The 11,372-nt window shown below is 33.0% G+C and overlaps 1 protein-coding gene across 7 annotated transcripts in view; it reads right to left on the bottom strand.

The window, feature by feature from the left end:
* Nucleotides 1–1,023: 1,023 nt before the first annotated feature.
* The window catches only part of LOC106064223 (KN motif and ankyrin repeat domain-containing protein 1-like), a 75,362-nt gene continuing 65,013 nt past the window's right edge, over nucleotides 1,024–11,372 (bottom strand). For 5 of the 7 annotated variants that reach the window (XM_013222756.2, XM_056028431.1, XM_056028432.1 and 2 more), the window contains exons 15-16: nucleotides 6,892–6,935; nucleotides 1,024–4,402 (exon numbers count right to left, since the gene is read on the bottom strand). In XM_013222756.2, coding sequence (XP_013078210.2) covers nucleotides 4,384–4,402; nucleotides 6,892–6,935 — 63 coding nt within the window. In that variant the 3' untranslated portion in view covers nucleotides 1,024–4,383. Of the gene's footprint in view, nucleotides 4,403–6,368; nucleotides 6,389–6,891; nucleotides 6,936–11,372 lie in introns of all 7 variants that reach the window. The other 2 variants (XM_056028435.1, XM_056028434.1) reach the window with 2 other exon arrangements.

Genomic DNA, 11,372 nt, shown 5'->3' with positions numbered 1-11,372 from the left:
ACGAGAAGGGAAATAATCAATAAAATATATTTTTCTCAGAAAACTACACATTAAGTATAGATTTACCTCCTCTTAGTTCATGTGCAAACGTTCAATAATAAAAAATACAACGTAAGATGGTACATGCTAAATGTGTTAAAAAGCTCAAGGTACCATTAATAAAAGAGAATTTTTTTTTCATTAAATCTAATTCAAAGTTCAGCGAAATAATCAGAACTATTACATTTGTATAGTAGAAATGCTAGCCTATCTTCCCACTGTAACCTATATACATAACATCACAAAGTGGCCATTCTTTTCACACTAAAATGTAGTACAATGCGTACTACAAAGAGATATAGTAAAGTATACCAAACTTTGTTTCAACAGATGTATTTTTCCTTTTGTGTAAAGTGTACATTAGTACAAGCTTCCAACATCCAGGTGTCATGGTAGCATGATGCTGCAATATATGGATGAAGGGTGGCAGTGCAACCTGTTGATGCTCCAAGAACATGTTCGTGATTATTCACTTTTTCATGCCTCACGAAAGTACAACATATTGATTGGAACATTGATGCTTAATGATTGTCTAACATATTGATGCTTCACAATAATAAGGTTTACCAATTAACTTTTTAATTTCTTTAGGGTTGAAGCTTACACATTTTTTTGTAATACATTACTGAATAGGCTATACAGCTTTTAAAATGAAAAACAGAACAAAACAAAACATCTGGATGGCTGGTCATGTTGTTAGCACTCTGTCTCAATGATCCCAGGTTTGAACCCTGCCTGCCACTATCCCGTGTGAAGTTTGAGCTAGGACAGGAACCTCCGAAACACGAAACATGTCAAACATAGAAACTGTGTGAGATTCAAGGGATTTCCAGTTTTACTGACTGGACATTTTCAATAGGCACCTATTCTATTTTAATATCAACTGTTTTTTTTTATTTACCTCTTTTAATAAAATTATATTAAATAATTATATTTACTAAACAAATAAAAAACGACACAGGCGACAATAGAACAACAAAAATGTTTGACATTAGATAAAAATTTAATTCCAATAATATACTGGTATAAGGCTAATTCAAATTGGGTAGACAGACAAGCAGAGAAGAGCTGTGATTCTTTATAAGTCTAACACATTGTAGTTTGGGGGGTGGAGACTATGTCAGTTACATTGCAACTCCTTTAGCTAACAAATAAAATATTCAAATAGATTTTTGCAGCAACAAAAGAGATCCCATTCCAAGTAAACTGTCTGAGCAGACTTTTCAACTCAAGGCCTCAATGTGATACCATTTCAACAAATCTATAGAAAGGGGGACAAAGCTGTAGTGGTGTTATTTGGACTACTATGTATGAACAATGTATAATGTCTGACCCACACTGAATCATACAAGTAAACAAATAAAACCTATTGCTAAGGAGACCACACACACTCACTCACTCACACACATACATATATATAATAGATTTGTGCTAAACACAGATACTTAATAAAACTTACAAAGAATTGAGATAAACTATTTGGTTTACAGATGGTTGTTACAAACTTTTTGGAAGAACATCCATGTTTTGGGGTTAGAAGTCTTCAGCAGTCTGTTGAATAGCTGCCAGAATCTTGTGTGTCTGCATAGACTACTATACATTGACAAATTACTTTAAAAAAATAACAACTGCTTTGTTATTTTCATAATAGGTTCAAAGGTTATGGTAAGCAACCAGTCAACAAAGTGTTAAAAGGATATATATATATACAAATTAGAACATAGCCGAGTGTTCAGTAGAACTAGAGCCTATAATATCATTTGTAGCATGAGACAAGTTGTCTCCTTTCTCACCACCTTTCTTACTAATGAATGTACAATTTCAGGCCAAGACATACACATTCATACATTTGTAGGTTAGATTCGTGGAAACACTTTTTTTTTGAAAACCTAAGTTTCTCTAAGTCAGGCCAGAAATAAACCTAGGAAGTCAAGTGTTTGTGAAACAAGAAAAACATATTTTGAAATATCTTCCAAGTACATTCACATAAAGACAAATGAAATTAGTCTTCTTATAGATTACAGACATTACCTCAAAAAAAGAAGATAATTAAGTCCTAAGCGTTTCAGGTGTCAATCTTATATATTACAGACATTACTTCAAAAAAGAAGATAATCTAGTCACATAAATAAAGACAAATGAAATGTCTTGCAAATTAAAACGCATTTGCTCTATCCAACTGTCGCATATTTTAATCCTGTTTTAACTTGCAACAATTCAAGCATATATTGTACGAGAACATTTTTAATTTCTTAGATAAAATAATAATTCTGCATCCAATTAAAAAAAACCCAACAAAACTTCCTCTTTAGTTGTCCTGCAATATCTGAGATCTTAAATAACATCACAACCAACAACAAATTCAAATATAAACTCAAATTGACAGTTCTGAAGACAGATCAAGCATACATTATGTTAGCCTGAAAAAGAAAGATTGAACACACAAAATAATTGATTCTTTTTTTTGCTATGAATCTACTTCATGCTGACATTAAATAAGAAATGTCAAGGCAGAACTACATATAGGGTCATTCTAATGAAGTGAGGACTCCTTTAATAATGCCTAGGTTACCTAACACACATACATCCTCAGCACAAAATTAAAGGTCTCAGTGAAATGGAAGCAAGAGGTGAGGTAGATCAACTAAAAAGTCAAGGGCAGAAACTCAGCTAAAACCTAGGGAAGATAATCCAGCCAACTTAAACATCATGTTCTACATAAAAGTGCTTTTCTCTCCAGCAGATAGATATTTCTATATGTGCCTAGTTAACCTCCACACTACACAATATATATTCTATCTATAGAATACATGAACACATAATATATATTTGTTAATAATTATAATAGTTATATTATAATGCTAATGGTTTATTATAAAAATTGGAATAATGAATCCAAACCCATAAGTTCAAACACAGCAGTGAATAGAAATGTCTTCTAAATATTGAAATATGTCTTCTATGTAGTGTGTTGTAATAAGACTCACATATGATTATACAATATACTTTTGAAATGCACATAACCTTGATTCCCAATGCCATATACATTAAAAGGTAACATAAAAACATAACAAAACTGTACAACGCACATCACATAGATAGTATGGAATGTATGAAGATAAACATATTGTATGTACTCTGGTATGTACATTTTGAAATAAAGGCATAGACCACTTGACATAGTGGAGGACAAACAGAACAAGATTCTGTACATGAGTAGCTAAGGTTTCACATTCATACAATTAGCTCTGCCATTCAGAAGGGTGTGCAAAATTAGTTTGGTGTCAGCATACTAGTTGAATGAAGAAAACAAACAACAGATATTGGTTGGTTGGTTTTCCAGAAGCAAGTTTAGATTTCTTGCTTTTCAAATAGAGAGATTAATTATTTACTTGCAAGAAAACTTAACAACAAGAATTCAAGTCCCAGCTAAAAAAAAAATCCAAGGACCACTTGAATTAATGCTCTTATGTCTGGAGATCAAACCACTGGTGGTGATCATCTAAAGAGATTTTCCTATGCTATCAATTTTCAAAGCACATAAAAAAGAGAAAGTGTCCGATGTAGTGAAACAATAGGTTTGTGACTGGATTTGAGAAGTGATGAAAACTGAGTCAAAATCACACAGAAAATTTGCAAATCCTAAACATCTAGAATCTATATAAGAAATATGAAGATAAGAAAAAACTATTTGAAGTGCAAGATGAACAACACTCTTATTTCAACTTGAAGAAGGTTCTAAAGTTTGTATCAGAATATCAGGGGCCATCACTTGTACAATGTGAAACTAGTACACTTTTCTACTTAGGGAGGGAGTGGATAACACATTGATTGCCAAAGCAAAAGTTTCAGATTCAAATCTTTGTGAAGAGACATTTATTTATTCAGAATGTAGATCTGGAGTAATGTCCCTGGTATTTCAGAACTGAAAGGCATTTAATTGCTAAATCAGCCACACTTCCCACATGTCAACTGTTACAGAAAATGGAAAACTTTTTTCCACCTGCCATATAGCCCATTAGGTGCAAAGAAAACTTTGTTTATAAATGTACATTTAGAAGCAAAAGCACCTCTTTCATTGCATTTTGCAGATATATGATCATAGCAACATCTCATTCAGATTAACTAGATTTAAGTGTACATAACTGGTGTTTCAAATGTTTAATATAATGAAAATTGTAAGTTTATATTTTGAACAATATTTAGATCTGTGTCAACTGTAACATTTATTTCAGAGTATAAGCCTGGCAACCTCTCCTCTTCAGGGGAGTTTACTCCATGTCCCACGCTACTTCTTGTGATATCCCAGCATTCACAGTGAAGATTCTGTGTCTGGATTCTCTGTTAGTGGATTTCGAAACTGCTGTAATAGAGATTAAAAGAGCAGAATTAGCACTGAGAGTTGACAAGTAATGAATAATAAGTTGTCTTCATGGTCTATTCAAAGGATTAATAAATTACTGTAAGAAGACATTTTCTAAATCACATTTATTGTTTCACAAACATTTTGAAAGAAGTCATATTCCAATAAACTGTTTAAAATGTTGATGTATTTTCTATTGTTATTTCTTACTTAAGCATAAACTTTTAAAATAACTGAAATAGTATTAAATTTGTGCTAAATATAATCCTTACTGCAAGGCACCATAGAGAAAGGTGTTACATGTATCATCTTATTATTATCCATTTTGTCACAATTTTCTCTGTTGGAGTGCACAACTAAGAACATGTCTACCTATTGATGTTATTATCAACACAAAACAAATTTGTAGCAGGCCTACAGAATGTTGGTTGTACACCATTTATAAAGAAAACCTTGACATTTGTTCAAGTTCAAAGGTTAGGGTGACTCATTGATTGCTGCATCACAAGGACATGTCATTCAAGTAACACTAAAGTGTACAGTGGTGATGGTTAAATGGATGCTCCAGACAAGACAACAAAACAGAATTATATTTGCAATAAATATACTTAAAGGAAGACAACCCAATTGGTCGTTCTATTTTATGAAGAAATCAAAACATTTATTTTAAATGGCAAGTGTCATAGATTTATTGATTAAAAAAAATATGTAGTAATAAGCAAGGTGCTTGAGATATTAGCAGAGCTAACAAATACTATAAGACTGATTTCCCTTTTTAGTTCTGGAAACTTTATTGCGCTCTAATTCAAGAAATATTTGTTACACTATGGGGAGTTACAACACTATGGGGAGTTACAACACTATGGGGAGTTACAACACTATGGGGAGTTACAACACTATGGGGAGTTACTATGGGGAGTTACAACACTATGGGGAGTTACAACACTATGGTAGTGATGTGGAATGCACCTTTTTTCAGGAAAATAACTAAACACAGCCTACAATTCAATTTAAATGCTGTTACTATTATCTAGATCTAGCTTATAAAAATAGAATAAAAAAAGAGAACTCTCAACTAATGGGTTAAAATTAGAACCAACAAAACTACAAGGTGACTACAGTGATAAATATTTGGTTGCTCCAAGCACATAGTGATGTTGTAAGAAAAACTACTCAAAATAAAATGAAAAGTTAAATGACATAAAAAGGTCAAAATGATACAAGACACATTACAGTGAGACAGAACATGCAGCTAGAATTCATGTTGAGTTGAAGAGGGTCAGGTGTAGGGATGTATCTAAAATGCAATACTAAAGTCAAGAGTTATTGAAAACTTCACAAAGTGACTACTTCAAAAATCTTTGACGAAATCCATTTGGATGTTTTGTCTTAGAAGTAAATTGTATTTCTAAAAAGTGTATAGGTGTAGCTGGTCCTATAACTTAAATGTAAAGTGGGTGAATGTAGCAAATGGTGTAACTTTAATGCAAATGATTATTAGTCAATTCTTTAAAAATAAAATGATGAACCACAGCCAAATTAATTATTATCATTAAATTGCAATACAAAAATATATTATAGGCTACACACTTGCTATAACATAGCTGATGAATGAACTGAAGAAAGTTTTTTGCTCATTAAAAACATGTTACTTAGAAACTAGCAAGTTTTGTGGAATGTTAAGCCCACTGAAGGACTATTGTCCAATGAACAAAACATCTGCACTCACTCAATAGATTTCTACTTCTCCACAAAGGGAATCTACTCCATTGTTCTTTCAGTGATTTTTTTCCCTAACAAAAAGTTTTAGCTGCCAAGTTATCATCACTATAAGGATGAACTATAAATTGAAAATATTGCGAGTTACTTTAAACTAAAACTTTTGAAGTTCATAATCTGAGTCTAGGATGTTTTGAATAACTCTTGTAGATAATTAATACAAAAGTCTTGAAAAGAAACTTCAAACCTCTTAAATTTCTTTATAAGCTGAAACAAAGTGATACAAAGTTTTGATCTCAGTAGCTAATACTAACAGACCACACCTATTTGGTTTAGGCTGTCTGGCTTATGAGCAAATTAAAGACCAAAATTAAATGTCTCTGAAAACATTATTTTTTGGGGGGCAAAGCAATGGAAGTAAACTCAGTATCTTTAGTATAAGAAAAAAAAAGACTATTTAAAAGAAAGTATTTGAAATTTAAAAAGACATGAAGATAAGAAAAAAAATCATTCTTGCCATTTTGTTGAACAATTTGAGATAGCAATGACTAGCTTTAAGGAGAATCTTGTAACAATAAGAAACTGAAATTGTCCTGATTGGATGAACCATCAATCAGTTACACAATCAGCATAAAGACAAAAGTAGACCCAGTGTTTAGGCAGATCATGCTTTAGAAACTAAAAGTTCAGTCTAAATGAGCACCCCTCCACCTAATGTGTCTGCCCATCAGCCAACTACTCAATGAATTAGTTGCCTTGTCAAACTTTACCTTGGAGTGGGAGAGCTGGAGCTTTTTCTTTTCTTGTGATAGCCCTAGTGAACAAGAGAAGGAAATGCATGCATACAGCGAAACATAGAGACACAAAAAAAAAAAATACACAACAAAAATGAAAATGTGATGCTTACTGCCTGCCATACATCTGACCAACAAAACTAAGCTCACATTTTTTTATGGATAAAATTAGAAAAATCTGAAATTGACACATTATGCCACATGCTGGTTAATATTTTAAATCATAAAACAATGGACTAATTTTCATAAGGGTTTAAAGACTGTATGGCAAGCAATATGAGTGATAAACTGAAAATTAAAAAGCCATTAACTTGTAATGCAAGCTAATATACAGACATAAACAAGAAGGATACAAAACAACTTTATATAGGGTCCTAATAAACTAGACTGAGCTGACAATACATAGGGTCCTATTAAACTAGATTGAGCTGACAATATATGGGGTCCTATTAAACTAGACTGAGCTGACAATTTATGGGGTCCTATTAAACTAGACTGAGCTGACAATTTATGGGGTCCTATTAAACTAGACTGAGCTGACAATATATAGGGTCCTATTAAACTAGACTGAGCTGACAATATATAGGGTCCTATTAAACTAGACTGAGCTGACAATTTATGGGGTCCTATTAAACTAGACTGAGCTGACAATTTATAGGGTCCTATTAAACTAGACTGAGCTGACAATATATAGGGTCCTATTAAACTAGACTGAGCTGACAATTTATGGGGTCCTATTAAACTAGACTGAGCTGACAATATATAGGGTCCTATTAAACTAGACTGAGCTGACAATATATAGGGTCCTATTAAACTAGACTGAGCTGACAATTTATGGGGTCCTATTAAACTAGACTGACCTGACAATTTATGGGGTCCTATTAAACTAGTCTGAGCTGACAATATATAGGGTCCTATTAAACTAGACTGAGCTGACAATACATAGGGTCCTATTAAACTAGACTGACCTGACAATTTATGGGGTCCTATTAAACTAGACTGAGCTGACAATATATAGGGTCCTATTAAACTAGACTGAGCTGACAATACATAGGGTCCTATTAAACTAGACTGAGCTGACAATTTATAGGGTCCTATTAAACTAGACTGAGCTGACAATATATAGGGTCCTATTAAACTAGACTGAGCTGACAATATATAGGGTCCTATTAAACTAGACTGACCTGACAATTTATGGGGTCCTATTAAACTAGACTGAGCTGACAATTTATGGGGTCCTATTAAACTAGACAGAGCTGACAATATATAGGGTCCTATTAAACTAGACTGAGCTGACAATACATAGGGTCTAGACTGACCTGACAATTTATGGGGTCCTATTAAACTAGACTGACCTGACAATTTATGGGGTCCTATTAAACTAGACTGAGCTGACAATTTATGGGGTCCTATTAAACTAGACTGAGCTGACAATATATAGGGTCCTATTAAACTAGACTGAGCTGACAATACATAGGGTCCTATTAAACTAGACTGACCTGACAATATATAGGGTCCTATTAAACTAGACTGAGCTGACAATTTATGGGGTCCTATTAAACTAGACTGACCTGACAATTTATGGGGTCCTATTAAACTAGTCTGAGCTGACAATATATAGGGTCCTATTAAACTAGACTGAGCTGACAATACATAGGGTCCTATTAAACTAGACTGACCTGACAATTTATGGGGTCCTATTAAACTAGACTGAGCTGACAATATATAGGGTCCTATTAAACTAGACTGAGCTGACAATACATAGGGTCCTATTAAACTAGACTGAGCTGACAATTTATAGGGTCCTATTAAACTAGACTGAGCTGACAATATATAGGGTCCTATTAAACTAGACTGAGCTGACAATATATAGGGTCCTATTAAACTAGACTGAGCTGACAATATATAGGGTCCTATTAAACTAGACTGACCTGACAATTTATGGGGTCCTATTAAACTAGACTGAGCTGACAATTTATGGGGTCCTATTAAACTAGACAGAGCTGACAATATATAGGGTCTTATTAAACTAGACTGAGCTGACAATACATAGGGTCTAGACTGACCTGACAATTTATGGGGTCCTATTAAACTAGACTGACCTGACAATTTATGGGGTCCTATTAAACTAGACTGAGCTGACACTTTATGGGGTCCTATTAAACTAGACTGAGCTGACAATATATAGGGTCCTATTAAACTAGACTGAGCTGACAATATATAGGGTCCTATTAAGCTAGACTGACCTGACAATTTATGGGGTCCTATTAAACTAGACTGACCTGACAATTTATGGGGTCCTATTAAACTAGACTGAGCTGACAATTTATGGGGTCCTATTAAACTAGACTGAGCTGACAATACATAGGGTCCTATTAAACTAGACTGAGCTGACAATTTATGGGGTCCTATTAAACTAGACTGAGCTGACAATTTATAGGGTCCTATTAAACTAGACTGAGCTGACAATTTATGGGGTCCTATTAAACTAGACTGAGCTTACAATTTATGGGGTCCTATTAAACTAGACTGAGCTGACAATTTATGGGGTCCTATTAAACTAGACTGAGCTGACAATATATAGGTTTCTATTAAACTAGACTGAGCTGACAATTTATGGGGTCCTATTAAACTAGACTGACCTGACAATTTATGGGGTCCTATTAAACTAGACTGACCTGACAATTTATGGGGTCCTATTAAACTAGACTGAGCTGACAATTTATGGGGTCCTATTAAACTAGACTGAGCTGACAATATCAAGTACTTGAAAACACTGACACCATCTTATTGACACTAATTATTCCTACACAGAAGTAAACAAAGAAATTAATTTCAACAAATTATTTCCGAACTTTTAAAATGACAAAATTCATAAAACTCACCAATGGAATGGTTACTACTTATCCGTAATTTTTGTTATTTTGCATAAAATTGTTAATTTTAGAAAAATGAAAAAGAGGTAAATTGGTTCTGAAAATTAAAAAATTAGCTTCCTCAATTTAAAGGACTGAGTTAACAAGAGGTACTGCTAGTTGCCACTCAACAACTTTTTATCAAACACTCTTGCAATAGATGGGTGCCCGGTCTGGTAGTATGAGCTTTGGACTGCTGTCCCAATGGTCTAAGTTCTAATAATGATCACTGTTATCCCATGACATCAAGCAGGAGGTTTAGACTAGGACATAAATAATATTCAGTGTGAAGGATAGTCTCAAACTTATAAATCAAGTTTTACCTTTCCTACAAACAATAAATTATGAAGTTACAATGATCTAAGTTCAAATACAGTTCAATCTCTTCGATGTGTTGAACAGTGGGTATATCAGTAACTATCATTATGATGTGAATGTTCCTTTTGAATCTATCTAAATGTCTATAACAATACATGAAGACATTGAAAATAAATGTCAACTACAACAGTGATGACAACAAGAGGGAACACAAATAAAAAAAACCCAGTATAAAATATTCACAGAATAAACCTCAACAACCACAACATCTAATGGAGGACTAAGCAAATGAGCTCAAAAATGTCATTTACCCTTGCTGATCGCTGGTAAGGTGGAGAAGAAACAAAGTTAAGAATAAAAAAACTATTTAAATCATGTAATGTTCAAAGCAAATAAAAACAATTAGAATTAGTTAAAAGCTATTGATTTTGGTTTTAATTTAAAACTGAATGACGTAGGTCTAACTTTGTGAACTAGGAACAGAGTGATTCTAGGATTAGTTAAAATAGTAACAATAATGTGACATTGTTGTGACCCATCTAATTGTAATGCTGACCCATCAAATTGTAATGCTAACCCATCTAATTGCAATGCTAATCCATCTAATTGCACTGCTGGACCATCAAATTGCACTGCTGACCCATCAAATTGCACTGCTGACCCATCAAATTGCACTGCTGACCCATCTAATTGCACTGCTGACCCATCCAATGGCACTGAAGGTAAAAGATAACATTGATTGAAATATGAATGAGAGAATTATAGTTCTTGTTATAAAATAGAGAAAACTCCATTTATTTGATATGCTAGTTACAGATTTTCAGATAAGCACAAAAAAATAATAAGTGTGTATAGATAACTAACTAATTATATGAAGGTCGAATAGCGTTTGTGTGCATTAAAAAACCCAAATATAATCTCATAGAAAAAAAAAAGATTATGGTGAGAATAAAATCCTATAAAAATGAATTAAACTAAACAAATTATCTTGTAACATAATTTTTTTTTCTTTTTCAATAAATAAAAAATTTAGCTGAGTAATTTTGAATTATTCACTAGCATAAAAAAAAATAAATGTGAAGTAATCTGCTAAGAAAACTAAAACAATTAACTTGACAAATGCTTTAATTATTTGGGCAATTCTTACAATAATATTGTAACTGTTTTCTTATCTCTAACCCTAACATAAGAGGATATAGTGGAAATGTCCCTCCTCTACTTTCT

The sequence above is a fragment of the Biomphalaria glabrata genome, chromosome 5 (genome assembly GCF_947242115.1).
Source record: "Biomphalaria glabrata chromosome 5, xgBioGlab47.1, whole genome shotgun sequence".
NCBI lineage: Eukaryota > Metazoa > Mollusca > Gastropoda > Planorbidae > Biomphalaria > Biomphalaria glabrata.
The sequence above is the reverse complement of the archived record's forward strand: the minus strand, read 5'-3'. Positions and strand labels throughout refer to the sequence as shown.